The sequence below is a fragment of the Triticum aestivum genome, chromosome 2B (genome assembly GCF_018294505.1).
Source record: "Triticum aestivum cultivar Chinese Spring chromosome 2B, IWGSC CS RefSeq v2.1, whole genome shotgun sequence".
Taxonomy (NCBI): domain Eukaryota; kingdom Viridiplantae; phylum Streptophyta; class Magnoliopsida; order Poales; family Poaceae; genus Triticum; species Triticum aestivum.
In genome coordinates, this window is record NC_057798.1 from 16,358,666 (window position 1) to 16,380,343 (window position 21,678).

Below are 21,678 nucleotides of genomic sequence, written 5' to 3' on the forward strand. Positions count from 1 at the left end.
ATTTAAAGCATCAAGCATAGGAGTTTTTTACCCCTCCTGAGGAGGGCTGGAAGGCGCAACGAACTCGTCCAGGTCGATTCCATCTGCGATCCGAGTGGCAGCAGCGATGAAGGTCTCCATGAAGGATCGAAAGTCATGCTTCTTGGTATTGGCCACCTTGAGAGCTGCCAGCTTGTCTTCTCGCGCATCCTTGTAGTGGACACGGACAAGAGATAGAGCAACTTCGGCACCGCACCTGGCAGAAGACTTCTTCCATTCTTGCACTCGACTTGGAACTTCATTCAGTCGAGTCATCAGAGACTCAAGGTCATTCTGAAGTGCTTCTCCTGGCCAGAGCGCCGTGTCGATGCGTGACGTCGCAACTTTAGCCTTGCAAGATAGTCTACAACGGCATCAACGCGAGACTCGAGTCAGAGCACGCTCATGGCAGTTTCATCCTTGACAGGAGAGTTGATCGGATCCAGGCTCGTCTCCAATCGACCAGTCTCCTCCTCAAAGTTCTGGCAGAACTCTGTAGACACAACCCCAAAGTTAAGGCAGCAGTTTGGTGGCGAGGTCAAGATTAAAAAGCCTGTCAGGTACAAAGGGTTACCTTCAAGCATGAGGGATAGCTTCTTGGCGAGTCCTCCCAGATAAGCCTCCAGATCATTCTTCTTTCCCACCAGTTCACTAGCTTTGTCACTCAGGACCATCTTGTCATTCTTTAGTCGAGTGATCTCCTGGTTGGCCACGTCGAGAGCAGCTTTCAGATTAGTGTTTTCCTCTTCAAGTTTGCTGATCGAAGCCAACTTTTCTTCTGCGACCCTGGTCTTCTCGGAAGCTGCTTTCTGTGCCTCAGCGAGGTCAAGATCCTTCTTCTTCAGAGAATCCCTCAGTTTATCTGTAAAATCACAGTAAGATCAGACTCAGGGATGGACAAGAAGCAAAGGCAGTCGTCACGATTCTCACCAAACATACCTTTTGCCTCCTCCTTCGCCTTCGTGAAGTTCTCCTGGACGAGCTTCAGATCAAGTTCGAGTTGGATATGCTTGTTCTCCAATTCAATATAACGAGCTGAAAGCTCGCAAGATTTCTGCAAAAAACCAATCCACAGACGTCAAAGATAGGTCACTTTCGAGTGACTAAGAGAAAAATTGTAGTATTTCTAAGACTACAGCTGAATCTAAACATTCAACTATAGTCTCGGGGACTACACCCAGTGGGTGCACTCAGCGTGCCCCCACTAGTTCTATCAGCTAGACTCAGAGTCGATCAGTCGACCAAAAAAAGAGTGTGTGTGTTCTTCAGACTATAGTCGACTGCCAGCAGTCGACCACGGTCTCGGGGACTACACCTAGTGGGTGCACTCAGCGTGCCCCCACCGGTTTTTGATTCCATTCGACCAGATCGAGTGAAGACAGTAAAAAAACTCAAGACATAAAGACTATGGCCCACTGCCAGCAGTCGACCATAGCCTTGGGGACCACACCCAATGGATGCACTCAGCGTGCCCCCACCAATCCAGAATCTCAATCGACACACCCAGTGGAACACCAAGTGGGCGTACGACAGATACTAAAATTTTCAGAAAGAAAAGTTTTCAGATACCATATCCTAACAGAACAGGCAGTGACCGACCAACCTGAACATTGCTCTGAAGGGCTGAACTGGCGTCATAAGCTGCTTGACTGGCGTCTCGGATCGCCTTCACTTGCTCCATCATAACCCCCGCCTGGCGTATGGCTTCTTTTGCAGCGCTTGCTTGGTCTTCAGGGACGTGGTGGGTAGAGAAAAGTGAAGGCTGACCGGCACTCAACGACGAAGGGCGAACACTCGTCAGCGGCACCGCAAAGGATACGGTAGGCCGAGTGACACTGTCACCCTCCGCAACCAATGTCTCAGGTGTCGATGCGACCTGAGCAGCCTTGCCAGTGGACGCTCTCCTATTCCTCCTCTGCCTCAGTGGTTCCTCGTCTTCATCATCATCAGGAAGATCAATGATGATATTAGATGGAGCTGCAGAAAAGAGTCAAAGTTAAAAACGAAGATCCCACCGACTGAAAACTAACCTTCAAAGGTCATACCAGGGTTGGAAGTGACGGCATCCTCCATTTCTTGATCTTCAGGTCTGGCCGAGGTATCAGAAGTGGCAGCACTGCAGTTTTAGAAATCAGTCGGTCAGCTAACGAGTCGACCAAGAATAAATCCATGAGAAACAAGAGGACACAAGTTATGTCATTACCCAGAAATAGTGGGAATCACCATCTTCATCTTCGGTAAAACATTCGTCGGCTTCAACGGCACTACTCGAGATTGCTTCGGCGCTTTCTTAGTCGGCACCGGAGAGATCGTCCGAGGACGCTTGGTCGATTGCACAACAGGCGCGGCCCCCTTGCCGCGCTCGACTGCAGGGTTATGGGCAAGCTTGGACCTTCTTTCAGAACAAGAATGTGCTACTTCCTACTCCTCTTCCTCCTCCTCCTCCTCATCGGAGCCAGCATCTTCATCACCCTCGTCACCATCCGATTCCCACTCCTCTTGACTTTCACCTCCACTTCTCTCCTCCTCCTCGGTCTGTGCTTGCGCCCCGTTGGGCCTCGAATACAACTCAGTGGTAGCCTGAAAGACAACAGACAAGACAAAAGTCAATCGACTAAGCCGCAGCAAAGCAGAATGGACGAAACATGATTACAGTCGGAGATAAGTAGTCATACCTTGTCTGGTTCATAAGATTGGTCGAGTGGCAAGATCCTCCTGGCCCCGCGAGGGTTGTCCTTGTTTCCTGTGATGGCCGTCATCCACCTCTCCAGCGTGACGTCGTCGACCTCCTCTGGGTGGACTCGAGTGGTGTCTTCAGTGCCAGAGTACAACCACATCGGGTGGCCGCGGTATTGGAATGGCTGGATGCGCCGTCGAAGGAAAACCTCCAGAAGATCCATGCCAGTCACACCGTCACGAATGAGTTGGACTACACGCTCCATCAACATTTTAACCTGAGCCTTCTCCTTCCGAATTACTTTTAGAGAAGACGGCTTGTTCACTCGACTCATGGTGAAGGGAGGGAGCCCAGTCGACTGCCCTGGCGTCGACTGGTCTTGGCAGTAGAACCAGGTCGACTGCCACCCTCTAACTGACTCGGGAAGGGTCATAGCTGGAAAAGCACTCTTAGTCCTCATCTGGACCCCAAGACCCCCGCATATCTGGATTACTTGGGTTCTCTCGTCATTCGGATTAGCCTTTTTGACCGTCTGAGAGTGACAAGTGAATATGTGTTTGAAAAGACCCTAGTGCGGCCGACAACCCAAGAAGTTTTCGCACAAAGACACGAAAGCGGCGAGATAGGCAATGGAATTAGGTGTGAAGTGGTGGAGCTAAGCCCCGAAGAAGTTCAGAAACCCCCGAAAGAAAAGATGCGGCGGCAGAGAAAACCCACGATCGACATGAGTCGCTAGGAGGACACACTCACCCTCCTTAGGCTGCGGCTGCCACTCCGTCCCCGGAAGCCTCGCCGCCCCGTGCTCGATTAGCCCTTCGTTGGCCAGGTCGTCGAGATCCTTCTGGGTGATAGTCGAGCGGATCCAATCCCCCTGGATCCAACCTTGCGGCAGGCGGGACCGCGACGAGGATCCGCCCCGACTGGTCGCTCTTCCCTTCGCCTTCGCCGTCGCCTTCTTCGCCCGCTCCAAAGCCGCCGTCTTCTCTTTCACCATTGTCACCGACGAGGCCGGAACAGAGCAGCGGCTCTGAGCAGATGGCAAGCGCAGCGGATGAATCTGAAGACGGGGGAGGGGAAAATGAGGGAGCACTGTTCAAAAACCTCCACCCGGTTCCTTATATGGAGTCGCTTCCGAGTGGCTGACTGGTAGGCCCAGGCAATCCCGTCAAATCCCGAAACAGTCACACGAGCGATACATGGTGAAAAAGGCAGCACGGGAATCGAGGCGTCTCTGCCTTATCCCATCCAAGTACCGCGCCCTTCTCCGCTTCGCGCGTTTCCTGAAATTCGGATCCCACCGAATCCGCTAACCGCAGGACAACTTGTCAGACGAAAGATCTCCTGTGATCCGTCGCTCGGAATCTCCAAGTTTATAAAGTTCACTCGACAGATATAAAGAATGGATCAAAGCGACTGAAAGAAAAGTTGACACCCTCACTTAAAAGCCATTGGTCCAGAGTAAGACACATTTACAACACCAGAAAGCAGGTCAGAAAGATTATCAACTCCTTCATCACTCAAACCTCGATCCATTCGGGGGCTAATGATGAAGTCATGTACCTGGGGTAGGGTCATGGACCTGTCCAAGGTACCCTCCCCCAGGACATCTTTAGAAGAAGCCGTCTTCCAGTCGACCTAGAGGGACTCCACTCGACTGACTGGAAGACACTCGACGCGCTTGAAGACACTCGACCATGAAGACCCACTCGACTACCAGGAGTTCAAGATCTAATCTGTATCCAAACGGTCTGTAATTGAGTAGTCTTTATGGTCATGATGACACTTTATGTAGGGCGTTACCAGTAACTCCAGGCCTTAATGTACTTTAAACCCTCCGCTACGTGGGCTAGCTGGGGTCTTGGCATCTTCTATATAAGCCACCCCCTCCACTGGCAGGAGGGTTCGCACCCCTGTAACTCTCACACATATAATCTAGTCGACCGCCTCCGGTGTTGGGGAACGTCGCAAAAAATTAAAATTGTTCCTACGGTTTCACCAAGATCCATCTATGAGTTCATCTAAGCAACGAGTCATGGGAGAGAGATTGCATCTACATACCACTTGTACATCGCGTGCGGAAGCGTTCAAGGGAACGGGGATGATGGAGTCGTACTCGCCGTGATCCAAATCACCAATGACCAAGTGCTGAACGGACAGCACCTCCGCGTTCAACACACGTACGGAATGGACGACGTCTCCTCCTTCTTGATCCAGCAAGGGGGAATGAGAGGTTGAGGAAGAAGGCTCCAGCAGCAGCACGACGGCGTGGTGTTGGTGGAGAGGCAGTACTCCGACAGGGCTTCCCCAAGCGCTAACGGAGGAGGAGAGGTGTTGGGGAGGGGAGGGGCTGCGCCTTGGATCAGGTGTTCATCCCTCCCCTCGCCCCTCTATTTATAGGGGAAGGGCGAAGGGGGCCGGCCCCCTCTAGATGGGATCTAGAGGGGGGGTGGCCAGGGAGGGGGCTTGCCCCCCAAGCAAAGGGGGTGCGCCCCCTTTAGGGTTCCCCCACAACCCTAGGCGCATGGGCCCAAGGGGGGGGCGCCCAGCCCTCCAGGGGCTGGTTCCCTGCCCCATGTGGCCCATGGGGCCCTCCGAGAGGGGTGGCCCCTCCCGGTGGACCCCCGGAACCCTTCCGGTGGCCCCGGTACAATACCGATATGCCCCCAAAACTTTCCGGTGTCCGCATGACAACTTCCCATATATAAATCATTACCTCCGGACCCTTCCGGAACTCCTCGTGACGTCCGGTATCTCATCCGGGACTCCGAACAACATTCGGTAATCACATACAAGTCTTCCTAATAACCCTAGCATCACCGAACCTTAAGTGTGTAGACCCTACGGGTTCGGGAGGCATGCAGACATGACCGAGACGGCTCTCCGGTCAATAACCAACAGCGGGATCTGGATACCCATGTTGTCTCCCACATGCTCCTCGATGATGTCATCGGATGAACCATGATGTCGAGGATTCAATCAACCCCGTATACTATTCCCTTTGTCAATCGGTACGTTACTTGCCCGAGACTCGATCGTCGGTATCCCAATACCTCGTTCAGTCTCGTTACCGGCAAGTCACTTTACTCGTACCGTAATGCATGATCCCGTGACCAGACACTTGATCACTTTGAGCTCATTATGATGATGCACTACCGAGTGGGCCCGGTGATACCTCTCCGTCATACGGAGTGACAAATCCCAGTCTCGATCCGTGTCAACCCAACAGACACTTTCGGAGATACCTGTAGTGCACCTTTATAGTCACCAAGTTACGTTGTGACGTTTGGTACACCCAAAGCACTCCTACGGTATCCGGGAGTTACACGATCTCATGGTCTAAGGAAAAGATACTTGACATTGGAAAAGCTCTAGCAAAACGAACTACACGATCTTGTGCTATGCTTAGGATTGGGTCTTGTCCATCACGTCATTCTCCTAATGACGTGATCCCATTGTCAATGACATCTAATGTCCATAGTCAGGAAACCATAACTATCTGTTGACCAACGAGCTAGTCAACTAGAGGCATACTAGGGACGTATTGTGGTCTATGTATTCACACGTGTATTACGATTTCCGGATAATACAATTATAGCATGAATAAAAGACAATTATCATGAACAAGGAAATATAATAATAATCCTTTTATTATTACCTCTAGGGCATATTTCCAACAGTCTCCACTTGCACTAGAGTCAATAATCTAGTTACATTGTGATGAATCGAACACCCATAGAGTTCTGGTGTTGATCATGTTTTGCTCGCGGAAGACGTTTAGTCAACGGATCTGCGACATTCAGATCCGTATGCACTTTGCAAATTTCTATGTATCCATCTTGAACATTTTCACGGATGGAGTTGAAGCGACGCTTGATGTGCCTGGTCTTCTTGTGAAACCTGGGCTCCTTGGCAAGGGCAATAGCTCCAGTGTTGTCACAGAAGAGTTTGATCGGCCCCGACGCATTGGGTATGACTCCTAGGTCGGTGATGAACTCCTTCATCCATATTGCTTCATGCGCTACCTCCGAGGCTGCCATGTACTCCGCTTCACATGTAGATCCCGCCACGACGCTCTGCTTGCAGCTGCACCAGCTTACTACTCCACCATTCAACATATACACATATCCAGTTTGTGACTTAGAGTCATCCAGATCTGTGTCGAAGCTAGCGTCGACGTAACCCTTTACGACGAGCTCTTCGTCACCTCCATAAACGAGAAACATGTCCTTTGTCCTTTTCAGGTACTTCAGGATATTCTTGACCGCTGTCTAGTGTTCCTTGCCGGGATTACTTTGGTACCTTCCTACCAAACTTAAGGCAAGGTTTACATCAGGTCTGGTACACAGCATGGCATACATAATAGATCCTATGGCCGAGGCATAGGGGATAACGCGCATCTCTTCTATATCTTTTGCCGTGGTCGGGCATTGAGCCGAGCTCAATCTCACACCTTGCAGTACAGGCAAGAACCCTCTCTTGGACTGATCCATTTTGAACTTCTTCAAAATCTTATCAAGGTATGTGCTTTGTGAAAGACCTATGAGGCGTCTCGATCTATCCCTAGATCTTGATGCCTAATATATATGCAGCTTCTCCAAGGTCCTTCATTGAAAAACACGTATTCAAGTAGGCCTTAATGCTATCCAAGAATTCTATATCATTTCCCATCAAAAGTGTGTCATCTACATATAATATGAGAAATGCTACAGAGCTCCCACTCACTTTCTTGTAAACGCAGGCTTCTCCATAAGTCTACATAAAGCCAAACGCTTTGATCATCTCATCAAAGCGAATGTTCCAACTCTGAGATGCTTGCACCAGCCCATAAATGGATCGCTGGAGCTTGCATACTTTGTTAGCATTCTTAGGATCGACAAAACCCTCCGGCTGCATCATATACAGTTCTTCCTTAAGATGCCCGTTAAGGAATGCCGTTTTGACGTCCATCTGCCATATCTCATAATCATAGTATGCGGCGAGTGCTAACATGATTCGGACGGACTTAAGCTTTGCTACGGGAGAGAAAGTCTCATCGTAGTCAATCCCTTGAACTTGCCGATAACCCTTAGAGACAAGTCGAGCTTTATAGATGGTGACATTACCATCCGCGTCCGTCTTCTTCTTAAAGATCCATTTATTTTCTATCGCTCGCCGATCATCGGGCAAGTCAGTCAATGTCCATACTTTGTTTTCATACATGGATTCTATCTCGGATTTCATGGCTTCTAGCCATTTGTTGGAATCTGGGCCCGCCATCGCTTCTTCATAGTTCAAAGGTTCACCGTTGTCTAACAACATGATTTCCAGGACAGGGTTGCCATACCACTCTGGTGTGGAACGTGTCCTTGTGGACCTACGAAGTTCAGTAGCAACTTGATCGGAAGTACCTTGATCATCATCATTAATTTCCTCTCCATTCGATGTAGGCACCACAGGAACGTTTTCCTGAGCTGCACTACCTTCCGGTTCAAGAGGTAGTACTTCATCGAGTTCTACTTTCCTCCCACTTACTCCTTTCGAGAGAAACTCTTTTTCCAGAAAGGATCCGTTCTTGGCAACAAAGATCTTGCCTTCGGATCTTAAGTAGAAGGTATACCCAATGGTTTCCTTAGGGTATCCTATGAAGACGCATTTTTCCGACTTGGGTTCGAGCTTTTTAGGTTGAAGTTTCTTGACATAAGCATCGCATCCCCAAACTTTCAGAAACGACAGCTTAGGTTTCTTCCCAAATCATAATTCATACGGTGTCGTCCCAACGGATTTAGACAGTGCCCTATTTAAAGTGAATGTAGCTGTCTCTAGAGCGTATCCCCGAAATGATAGCGGTAAATCGGTAAGAGACATCATAGATCGCACCATATCCAATAGAGTGCGATTACGACGTTCGGACACACTGTTACGTTGAGGTGTTCCAGGCGGCGTGAGTTGTGAAACGATTCCACATTTTCTTAAGTGTGTACCAAATTCGTGACTTAAATATTCTCCTCCACGATCCGATCGTAAGAATTTTATCTTTCGGTCACGTTGATTCTCTACTTCATTCTGAAATTCCTTGAACTTTTCAAAGGTCTCAGACTTGTGTTTCATCAAGTAGACATACCCATATCTACTCAAGTCATCAGTAAAAGTGAGAACATAACGATATCCTCCGCGAGCCTCAACGCTCATTGGACCGCACACATCGGTATGTATGATTTCCAATAAGTTGGTTGCTCGCTCCATTGTTCCGCAGAACGGAGTCTTAGTCATTTTACCCATGAGGCATGGTTCGCACGTGTCAAATGATTCATAATCGAGAGACTCTAAAAGTCCATCAGTATGGAGCTTCTTCATGCGCTTGACACCTATGTGACCAAGGCGGCAGTGCCACAAGTATGTGGGACTATCGTTATCAACTTTACATATTTTGGTATTCACACTATGAATATGTGTAACATTATGTTCGAGATTCATTAAGAATAAACCATTGACCATCGGGGCATGACCATAAAACATATCTCTCATATAAAAAGAACAACCATTATTCTCGGATTTAAATGAGTAGGCATCTCGTATCAAACGAGATCTAGATACAATGTTCATGCTCAAACTTGGCACTAAATAACAATTATTGAGGTTTAAAACTAATCCCGTAGGTAAATGTAGAGGTAGCGTGCCGACGGCGATCACATCGACCTTGGGACCATTCCCGACGCGCATCGTCACCTCGTCCTTTGCCAGTCTCCGCTTATTCCGCAGCTCCTGCTGTGAGTTACAAATGTGAGCAACGACACCGGTATCAACTACCCAGGAGTTACTACGAGTACTGGTAAGGTACACATCAATTACATGTATATCAAATATACCTTTAGTGTTGCCGGCCTTCTTGTTCGCTAAGTATTTGGGGCAGTTCCGCTTCCAGTGACCCGTCCCCTTGCAATAAAAGCACTCAGTCTCAGGCTTGGGTCCATTCTTTGACTTCTTCCCGGCAACTGGCTTACCGGGCGCGGCAACATCTTTGCCGTCCTTCTTGAAGTTCTTCTTACCCTTGCCCTTCTTGAACTTAGTGGTCTTATTGACCATCAACACTTGATGTTCTTTCTTGATTTCAACCTCTGCTGACTTCAGCATTGAGAATACTTCAGGAATGGTCTTCACCATCCCCTGCATATTGTAGTTCAGCACAAAGCTCTTGTAGCTTGGTGGGAGCGACTGAAGGATTTTGTCAATGACCGCCTCGTCCGAGAGGTTGATCTCCAACTGGGACAGACGGTTGTGCAACCCAGACATTTTGAGTATGTGCTCACTGACAGAACTGTTTTCCTCCATCTTACAACTATAGAACTTGTCGGAGACTTCATATCTCTCGACCCGGGCATGAGCTTGGAAAACCATTTTTAGCTCCTCGAACATCTCATATGCTCCGTGCTTCTCAAAACGCTTTTGGAGCCCCGGTTCTAAGCTGTAAAGCATGCCGCACTGAACGAGGGAGTAATCATCAGCACGTGATTGCCAAGTGTTCATAACGTCTTGGTTCTCTGGGATGGGTGCTTCACCTAGCGGTGCATCTAGGACATAATCTTTCTTGGCTGCTATGAGGATGATCATTAGGTTCCGGACCCAGTCCGAATAGTTGCTGCCATCATCTTTCAGCTTGATTTTCTCTAGGAACGCGTTGAAGTTCATGTTGACATGAGCGTTGGCCATCTGATCTACAAGACATATTTTGCAAAAGTTTTAGACTAAGTTCATGATAATTAAGTTCATCTAATCAAATTATTTAATGAACTCCCACTCAGATTAGACATCCCTCTAGTCATCTAAGTGTTACACGATCCGAGTCGACTAGGCCGTGTCCGATCATCACGTGAGACGGACTAGTCATCATCGGGTGAACATCTCCATGTTGATCGTATCTTCCATACGACTCATGTTCGACCTTTCGGTCTCTGTGTTCCGAGGCCATGTCTGTACATGCTAGGCTCGTCAAGTTAACCCTAAGTGTTCTGCATGTGTAAATCTGTCTTACACCCGTTGTATGTGAACGTAAGGATCTATCACACCCGATCATCACGTGGTGCTTCGAAACGACGAACTTTAGCAACGGTGCACAGTTAGGGGGAACACTTTCTTGAAATTATTATAAGGGATCATCTTATTTACTACCGCCGTTCTAAGTAAACAAGATGCATAAAACATAATAAACATCACATGCAATTATATAGTAGTGACATGATATGGCCAATATCATATAGCTCCTTCGATCTCCATCTTCGGGGCTCCATGATCATCTTCATCACCGGCATTGACACCATGATCTCCATCATTGTGTCTTCATGAAGTTGTCACGCCAACGACTACTTCTACTTCTATGGCTAACGCGTTTAGCAATAAAGTAAAGTAATTTACATGGCGTTCTTCAATGACACGCAGGTCATACAAAAATAAAGACAACTCCTATGGCTCCTGCCGGTTGTCATACTCATCGACATGCAAGTCGTGATTCCTATTACAAGAACAAGATCTCATACATCACAATATATCATTCATCATTCATCACAACTTCTGGCCATATCACATCACATGACAATTGCTGCAAAAACAAGTTAGACGTCCTCTAATTGTTGTTGCATCCTTTACGTGGCTGCAATTGGGTTCTAGCAAGAACGTTTTCTTACCTACGAATAACCACAACGTGATTTTGTCAACTTCTATTTACCCTTCATAAGGACCCTTTTCGTCAAATCCGCTCCAACTAAAGTGGGAGAGACAGACACCCGCTAGCCACCTTATGCAACTAGTGCATGTCAGTCGGTGGAACCTGTCTCACGTAAGCGTACGTGTAAGGTCGGTCCGGGCCGCTTCATCCTATAATACCGCTGAAGCAAGAAAAGACTAGTAGCGGCAAGCAAGTTGACAAGATCTACGCCCACAACAAAATTGTGTTCTACTCGTGCAATAGAGAACTATGCATAGACCTAGCTCATGATGCCACTGTTGGGGAACGTTGCAGAAAATTAAAATTTTTCCTACGGTTTCACCAAGATCCATCTATGAGTTCATCTAAGCAATGAGTCATGGGAGAGAGATTGCATCTACATACCACTTGTAGATCGCGTGCGGAAGCGTTCAAGGGAACGGGGATGATGGAGTCGTACTCGCCGTGATCCAAATCACCGATGACCAAGTGCTGAACGGACAGCACCTCCGCGTTCAACACACATACGGAACGGACGACGTCTCCTCCTTCTTGATCCAGCAAGGGGGAAGGAGAGGTTGAGGAAGAAGGCTCCAGCAGCAGCACGACGGCGTGGTGTTGGTGGAGAGGTAGTACTCCGACAGGGCTTCGCCAAGCGCTAACGGAGGAGGAGAGGTGTTGGGGAGGGGAGGGGCTGCGCCTTGGATCAGGTGTTCAGCCCTCCCCTCGCCCCTCTATTTATAGGAGAAGGGGGAAGGGGGGCGGCCCCCTCTAGATGAGATCTAGAGGGGGGCGATGGCCAGGGAGGGGGCTTGCCCCCCAAGCAAAGGGGGTGCGCCCCCTTTAGGGTTCCCCCCCCCCAACCCTAGGCGCATGGTCCCAAGGGGGGGCGCCCAGCCCTCCAGGAGCTGGTTCCCTGCCCCATGCGGCCCATGGGGCCCTCCGAGAGGGGTGGCCCCTCCCGGTGGACCCCCGGAACCCTTCCGGTGGCCCCGGTACAATACCGACATGCCGCCGAAACTTTCCGGTGTCCGCATGACAACTTCCCATATATAAATCTTTACCTCCGGACCCTTCCGGAACTCCTCGTGACGTTCGGGATCTCATCCGGGAATCCGGACAACATTCGGTAATCACATACAAGTCTTCCTAATAACCCTAGCGTCACCGAACCTTAAGTGTGTAGACCCTACAGGTTCGGGAGGCATGCAGACATGACCGAGACGGCTCTCCGGTCAATAACCAACAGCGGGATCTGGATACCCATGTTGGCTCCCACATGCTCCTCGATGATGTCATCGGATGAACCACGATGTCGAGGATTCAATCAACCCCGTATACTATTCCCTTTGTCAATTGGTACGTTACTTGCCCGAGACTCGATCATCGGTATCCCAATACCTCGTTCAGTTTACCGGCAAGTCACTTTACTCATACCGTAATGCATGATCCCGTGACCAGACACTTGATCACTTTGAGCTCATTATGATGATGCACTACCGAGTGGGCCCAGTGATACCTCTCCGTCATACGGAGTGACAAATCCCAGTCTCGATCCGTGTCAACCCAACAGACACTTTCAGAGATACCTGTAGTGCACCTTTATAGTCACCCAGTTACGTTGTGACGTTTGGTACACCCAAAGCACTCCTACGGTATCCGGGAGTTACACGATCTCATGGTCTAAGGAAAAGATACTTGACATTGGAAAAGCTCTAGCAAAACGAACTACACGATCTTGTGCTATGCTTAGGATTGGGTCTTGTCCATCACGTCATTCTCCTAATGACGTGATCCCGTTGTCAATGACATCTAATGTCCATAGTCAGGAAACCATGACTATCTGTTGACCAACGAGCTAGTCAACTAGAGGCATACTAGGGACGTATTGTGGTCTATGTATTCACACGTGTATTACGATTTCCGGATAATACAATTATAGCATGAATAAAAGACAATTATCATGAACAAGGAAATATAATAATAATCCTTTTATTATTGCCTCTAGGGCATATTTCCAACATCCGGGCACCGAGACGTAGGGCTGTTACTTCCTCTGAGAAGGGCCTGAACTCGTAAAACTCTTGTGTGCACAACTACTCCATAGCTAGGATCTTGCCTCTCCTTAGTACCCCCCTACACTACTGTCAGACTTAGAATCACGACATCCTCCGCCGCCTCAGCCCCACGTGCGGAAGAGAACCGCCGCTTTGGTGGCTAGTAGTACAACAGCGAAGAAACCCAGAGCAGGTACCAGTGTCAAGGAGGCTCCCAAGTTACTATATGATCTAACTGATGAGGAAACCGAGAAGGTTGTGGATGCCTACGTGTAATGCCATCTTGCACCGACACCGCGCAAGAAAAAGGAGAAAATATATCCGAGAAAAGTAAGGCCTGTGTGAAAAACCTTACGCGACCACCGCCGCCGCCCCTGCTATCAGACTATGACCGCTCGATTGTTAAGTTATATTGAGAACAAATGCGGCCGGGATGTAGTAGTGCAAGTGGGAAAACAATTCCCCATCTCGGCAAACAGACAAACCAATAGCTACGCCCTCTCAACCTGTTTGCCGATACCAATTATGATGCGGAGGCAACGGGCCATGGCATTGGTTTTACCCTTGGTCAATACTTAGGCGAGCAGGTAGAGTTCCCCATGGTTGAGTTAGCATACAAATACAAGTACGAGGAGTCTCTCGTTAAACCTGAGGAGGTCCGACTTCTATAAACACAGATGCGAAGATTGCATCAGTGGTACAACTGAAGCCTCAAAGGATTGGACCAACTATCTCATTGCGGGAGTTAAAGATGATCATTACTTCAACACACCATCGACAAAACAATGTTCAGTTTCTATTGTCTGTAAGTATCATTTCTGTAATTAAGTTTCTAGCTCAGCTCGTTCATTGCATGTATAGTTATCCTCACTATATATATTATGCAGAAAGAAGATGCTCTAATGTAAAAGAGGACAAATCTATGACATTGGGTTCATTAACCCAAATACAGTTTATGAAGTGACGGTAGAAAAGAACGCCGAGGATATAGAGAAGATCTTGCTAACGGCGTTAATTGAACAACAAACCAAAAGGGAAATATTTTTTCCTTACAACTTCAAATGAGTGTTATATTGTATTTTACACATTCTGTTTCGCTAATTACTCAATGTTAAGTGTAATTGATTAGTTATGCATGCGCAGGTTCCACTTTATTCTTCTAGTCATTCAATTTGACGCAGGAATAGTTCTTGTCATGCACTCGAAACGCAAAGACATGGAGATGTGGGCGACCTACAGAAAATGCTCCAGAGGTAATTTCAATCATTATCGCACTATATTGGCAACTTTCGTTCATTTCCTGATATCATTTATTTAGTAACTCCTTTATATATTCATTTTCTTTGTCGGGCATGGTTTGAAAACGTTCACCAAGAAGGCTAGGGGTGAATTGAAAGAGGAGCTGTGATTTGAATAACTCAATGAAAGTAGTACTAGCTAGGTCCGCGCGTCTCTATGATTCTAGTTTCAATATCATTATCATGCTTGATTATTATTTTGATTGAACTCTATTATCATATAGTCCCCGCGGCAGGGAGACGGGAATACCTTACGGAAAAACTAACGCCCACACGTGTGGGCGTTTGCACATCGCCCACATGCCTCCATCATCACTCATTTTGCCACATATGAACAGATGACATCAGCAGAAATATTTTTGATTTTTGGCTTAAAAATATTTTATCTCCTAATTAAAAAAGCAAATTAAAAATCCGCTTTCACCATTAAAGCCGTCTCGACGAGATCTTCAAAACTAGACCCCATGTTGATATGTTTCGATGAAAATTTTCTTTGCCTAAAAGTTGCCATGATGTTTACACTGTAGTTGCCATGGTGCTTAAACTGCAATTTTACTTTGTAGATCATGGCAATTTTAGTTTTTGATGATGGCAATTCCAGTATTTTGACCATGAAAATATTTTTTTGCATGAACCATGACATTTTTAAGTGCATGTATCATGGCAATTTTAGTTTATGGTGCATGGCAAGTCTAGTTTCTTAATTCTCCGTTTTATAATATGTCAAAATTTACTTTTTAATATAGAAGAAAATAGCTGAAACGTAACATAGCAACTTTAGTGTAAACATCATGGCAATTCATGTGCAATAGACATGGCAACTTTTAACAAAAAGAAAATTCATCGAAATATATTGATACGAGATCTAGTTTCGAAGATCTCGTTGCGAGGAATTTAATGGTGAAAACGGATCTTCAATCGGATTTTTTATTTAAGAGATAAAACATTTTAAAAACTGAAAATTCAAAAAGATTTCCACATGAATGCGGTGACATGGCGTAGTCTGTATGTTATAGGGCGTGTGGGCGGGTTTGGCTCCCACCACACGTGTGGGCATTAGCATTGTCCATAACTTATGTAGATACTACGTTTGCGAGTTCATTCGCCAGACGGCCCGCGAGACGGGTATATTTTTAGGAAAACTTGAAGTATGTAAACGATATTCACAATTTTATTTTATTACCATCAATTGTGTTGATTTTCATATTGACCCCCTTCTTCAAATTAGATCGAACGAAAGTGGGACCAACTCCTGCCAAAGGGTCGCATACGAGCAATTCAACAGGAATTGGCAGGATTCTTCCTTGATGAGGTCATATCACCAACCGGAGAATACCATCAGCAATTGATAGCGGATTTTGGTAATCAGATATTAGGGGGTGGTAAGAGATATTGTATTGTATATATGCAAGAATGTGTACTATATGTAGTAGCATCGAATATATATACGAAAACTTGTTTTCGATCAAGCACGGAGAAAGAGGTCACTTCTCTATATTCATGATGATACTATGTAACGGTTCCTTCATTGCTATTAGTATCTAGCGTCGAGTTGAATGGAAAACATAAAACTGTGCACTGTGCACTCTGCTTCGTCGTGGCAGTGTCCGCCGAGCCAGCTATCGACGCCGGGGAGCGATAGAGAGGGGCTGGGAGGAAGAGGTCAAGGTAGCAGAAGGGTAGAGACACACGAGGGTGGCACGGGGTGGCCCCATGGGCAAGGCATAGAGGTGGCCGACGCGCAGACACTAGTAGAAAACAGGGCTTTAGTTCTAGCTTCGGTACTAACAAAAAAAAAAGGAAACACAAAATAAAACACCTAAACCCCTCCAAAACCATAAACCCCTCAAAACCCCTCAAAAACACGTGGGGCTCTTTAGTCCAGATTGGTGTTACCAACCGGGACTAAAGACCCTCCTGCCCGAGCGCTGCGCAGCGGTCACACGAACCCCCTTTAGTCCCGGTTTGTAACACGACCGAGACTAAAAGGTGGGGCCTTTAGTCCTGAAGTCTTAGTCCCGGTTGCACAACCGGAACTAAAGACCCTCTGGAACCAGGACTAATGTCCTGTTTTCTACTAGTGCACATAAGGTCAAAACTTGGGTTTTTGCAAAAAAAAAGTCAAAACCGAGTTTGAATGTCGAATAGGGCTGCCAAGTACTAACTATACCTTGTATTAATAGTTGTGGGATGAATGTTGTACCAAAAAAAGTTCAAGGACCAAAGCCACAGTTCTCTATAAGTCGAGGGACGAAACTGCACTTATCTCTTTAGAAATATAGCAGTATATTATTGCAAGGTTGTGCCTAGATGCTGGAAGATACTTAATTGTTGAGGTTGATGCTGAATTTTAGACACTGCCAGTTTAAGTTCAGTCATGGACGCTTCTGTTCAAATTTATACGCAAGACACAACAAACCTCAACTCAAGGATTGACATGTGTAGCTCAAGTATTCTAACAGCTGGTGATGTAAAATCCCATGCTCTGACATGTTTCTGGATGAAATGGTGTTTGTTACCCTTGATCTAGGCCTCAACTCTAAAAAGCTTTTATTCCTCTCTCTTGCCGAACCATTTTGTGTTCTCCAACACTATGCATAAAAAAGAATATGGCTCGTATTGATCAGGAGGATGTATACAAGACAAATTACACACCACTTTGTTTTTTACTAGTCACAGTACCTTCTTTTTGAATCAAGGTTACATAAGGGCATGGCCAATGATCTGCCCCAGACCTAGTGCCCATGTTTTACATAGGATCGAATGCCATGGTGGAGTTAAATCGGGTGCTCCGCAGAGCAAACGGGCTCTTGTAGAGGAGGCAAGCGCTCCATGTAAGAAGAAAGAGGAGAGAGAGGGGAAAAGGGGAAGAGAGAGAGAGAGAGAGAGAGAGAGAGAGAGAGAGGGAGGTATGCCCTGGGTGGAGGAAGAAGCAAATGCAGAGTAAATAATTGGGTTGGGGTCCACTCATGAGGTCACCTTATGCTGCCTCCTTTGGGTGAAGAAAAATGAAAATGACAGCCCCAGAACTTTTATATCTATCTAGAAGATGGGGGAGCACCATTTGGGTGCTTCCATTGCTCATGCCTTGAGTGTTAAGTACATCACTTTTAAACTTTATGATTCCTGAAAATTCCTAACAATCGGTCACATCTTGTTATGGAGCAAAGTAAACTCGATACTTCATGACCAACAAATCAGAATACCTACAGATAACATCTTTCAAAGATCGATTCTAAATTATTTTATGCACTCAAAGAAATTAGACACTTATCAATCCTTTAGGGCTCCATCGTTTAATGTTTCTTAGTCATGAAAGAGTCAAAGTACAACTCTCTGATTTGCCTTTTCTTCTGATCATCCGGCGCACCGAAACCATCCCCACCTTGGTAAATACAATGTGAGATTCGAGCCAAATTCACGCAAGTCTTGGCAAAAGATCTAGAAAATTGGCAGTGTTTGAATGCATCTTCGTTAATCGACTTCCAAGCTTCCATGGTAAGATCTTTCATGGCTTCGCGAGACTCTTGCTCATTGGAGCTGTTCTCTGACATGTGAATACATATTGATGATGGTGCATCCCCTCGGTCCAGCTCCGCCTATTAAATATCATGAGATATCTCATATAAAGATTCAATTTTGGTGATGAAATCAAGAGACTACAAAAAAGTCGGATAGATCGTGATTACAGAGTGGGTTGCAGAGTCGTTGCAGAGGCGAAGAACTAAGGACGCAGACTGAACTAATTTAGGGTAGCTTCCAACTTTAGCGAGAGACATTGGGGTAAGCTTTTCTTCCACGTGGAGCAGGGGAAACACATGTTGCAGCAACAATGGAGCAGAGGACGAAATTGATCCATTGTCAAGATACTCATGCAGTGTTGGTCTCTGGTTTCCATGGTGCCACTTTGCCTCCACCAGGAAAGACTCTGCCATGTCTCGCCACTACAAAATCACGTATAATTTGTTATGGTTCTTTAGTAAAACTATCTATTTTGTAATAGGAAGTTAATTGTGTGTATGAACATACCGCTTTCTGAAGAAAATAACGAGCGTCACAACCATGTTGTTTAAACACATTTTCAGCCACCTCGGCGGATGTGTTGTACATGACGGAATAGAGTACTTGCATGTATTCTGGGAGCATTTCACTGGGTCTTTCTTCCCATCTAACAATAATAATAGAGATGCTCCATTTAATGTCAAACTTATGTATCTTTTATATATTACACATGCTACTCTATCACAAGATTATCACTTGAATCATGAGAAATGCAATGTTTCATATGGTTACCTTCCAATGGCGTCGGTGAAGAGGGCGAGTTCATCCAGAGTTCCATACACATCATAAACATCATCTAAGAGAACTATTAAATTAGCAAGTTTAGCAAGCACTTCCCGACATGCTCCATCGTTTGGCCCCCAAACAATTCCGTTTGCACAATGGAAGCACTCCATGAGGCGATCCCGTGCGAACCCCAGTTTTTCACTTAGGGCTGTCCCCTTCCACCACCTACAATTAAGTAGGTCAATTTTCATTTTGCAATATTTGACGTAAGAATGTAACTACAATCAAAATTTTGCTAGACAATAAAAGAGATATATATCTCCAACATTGTGCATCATAAGATGCACACAGCCCATCAACTATGTGAAGTAATTAACGGGGGATAATTTACATGTACGTTTCTTCATGCTCAATTACCTTGCCAATCTAGCGAGTTCTTCCTGGTTCACACTTTGCACATTGTTGAAGTCCACCTTTGCAAATCCAATGAGCAACGGGTCGGAATTGCTCTCATCTCTAGAGTAGTGATCTATGAACCATCTTGCTTCTAGTCTAGGAGACCTCCGGTGCAATGGAAGGTCCAAAGCATGGACCACACATTGGCGTAAGTGGTGATCCATGGATGACAAGTGCTCTCTGAGAGCTTTATTGGAAAATGCTCTAGCCTTGTCCAATGATTCCTCGCCTTCAAACGCAAGGTATGAAGCCTCGTAGAGCGAGAGGAGTCCCTTGACGTCGCCTGCCCGGTGCTTTAGATTTTTCAAAGATTCTATATACATATCGTTACCATGGAACTATATCAGTTAAGCATACAAATCTGTGTCAAACGCAAAAAGTTACAATTTTTCAAAGATTCTATATACATATTGTTACTGTAGATATACAATTGATTAATTTCCAATAAAAATCTGTTGCTTTAGTTTCCGCTCTTAAATCGTTCAAGTGTCCGTTTTTCACATTTCAAAATTTAACAAGGTACCTGGAGGGAAGAAGACAGGGAAACCACTGTCCCTGAGCAACCTGAACCTCAAGGCTGTGGAAGCAACATCACCATAATCCCAGCTGCACCGGTGAGGCTTTTGGTGGACGGACCTGAGGATACCAGCGATCTCCTCCTCGAAGTGGTAGGCGATGCCAAGCCGTTGCACCGTGTCGACAAGCCCGAGCATGGCAGTTTGGTGGCCGCCTCGGCTCGCCGCCACCAGCCGCTCCCTCACACCGGCCTTCAACTTATCGACCTGTGCCATCATCCATGCATGCACGGAGTAATTTCCATAAGTAGTTCATGTACTTTAAGTACTACTTGCAGGAAGAAAATACTACTGTATGTTCAGCTGATAAATGTACTTGATCTGCTTGTCCGCCATTGTTGGGCGAGAGTTGGAGGAGGGAGTCGTAATCCCAGGAGCTGGGAGCGTAGTTGGCAGATCGTCGAACGGCCGCCGAGCAGTGGACCATTGCCGGCGACGACGTCCGGAAGCGTGTGCTCGTGGTGCCCATTGTTTGCTGTAATTGCCACGCCATGGTGGTGCGCGCTGCAATCTAGCTAGCTTTTGCTTGGTGAGTACTAGCGGAGTACTTCTTGGCACTTGGCAGCGAGAGCTTGGCAACGAGGTTAGTACTTCTATAAGCTGTAGTAGCAAATGAACTGACTGCTGTTTGTGGTTTGAGAGTAGCCAGAATAGATGCCAATTTATAGGCTAGCTACAAGGCACCCAGCAGCATACCTAGCTCAGCCCGCATGAAAATCGTGGGACATGAAGCATACCGAATTGGTAGTACTATTTCTTTTCAGCCACATATTGTTGTGGTGACTAGGGATGAGAGTATTTTGTGGTGATACTTCTTCTAGAGGCTGTTTTTTTACCCGCATACCCAGAGAAGGTAATACTTTTAGGTGCGACAAAATAACATTTTTCATGGCAAGTTGTGTTCGTCGAGTACGAAATGTTTAGTTGGCGAACATGGCAAATCTGCCTCATTTCATTTGTTGCCAGAAAATATTCGTGTTTGCAAACTAATTTTGCCATCCTCGCACCAGTATGAATTATGATGGAAATCGTTTCATTTGCCATGGCTAAAAATCTGACTTGGTTTTTTATGGCAAAATTCCATACAAACCACTGAGAACTTACTAATACTCGTATTCCCATACCATGGTGGAATTGTAATCACGGTGGAAAATACATAAAGGGACCAAATAAAAAAAGCATGGTTGGAGTTAAAATCCAACGGACCGGCGTGCTCCATCTTCAACTTCATGATGGATTGTTCTTCAACTTGCCAACATGAACAATTATTCCTCCCTCCCTCACTAGTAGAAAAAGCCCCATTTGTCCCGGTTCATAAAGCCCATTTGTCCCGGCTGCCGAACCGGGACTAAAGTGTCGGTACTAAAACCCAACACCTTTAGTCTCGGTTCGCCCACGAACCAGGACAGATGGGGCTCCACGTGGCCGCTGCGGCTTGCCAGGCAGAAGGGTCTTTTGTCCTGGTTGGTGCCACTAACCGGGACCAAAAGGCTTCCAGGCGCCAGTAGTTCAGGGGCTGACTTTTTCTTTTCTGAATTTGGGGGGGGGGGGGAGGTTGGGGGTTTTGTATGGTTAATTTAGAGATTTCATATATTGTGTTAGCTAGCTAATCAATAGAGAGAAGTGTCCTCTC

The 21,678-nt window shown here is 46.4% G+C and overlaps 1 protein-coding gene across 1 annotated transcript; it reads right to left on the reverse strand.

The window, feature by feature from the left end:
- Positions 1 to 17,902: 17,902 nt before the first annotated feature.
- On the reverse strand, positions 17,903 to 20,657 carry LOC123039986 (alpha-terpineol synthase, chloroplastic). Its single transcript, XM_044462952.1, has 7 exons — positions 20,362 to 20,657; positions 19,994 to 20,252; positions 19,432 to 19,783; positions 19,021 to 19,239; positions 18,757 to 18,895; positions 18,417 to 18,671; positions 17,903 to 18,326 (listed from the first exon to the last, which is right to left on the reverse strand). Exons 1-7 carry the CDS (start codon positions 20,536 to 20,538, stop codon positions 18,024 to 18,026), a joined length of 1,704 nt encoding a protein of 567 aa, XP_044318887.1. The 5' UTR covers positions 20,539 to 20,657; the 3' UTR covers positions 17,903 to 18,023.
- Positions 20,658 to 21,678: the final 1,021 nt, after the last annotated feature.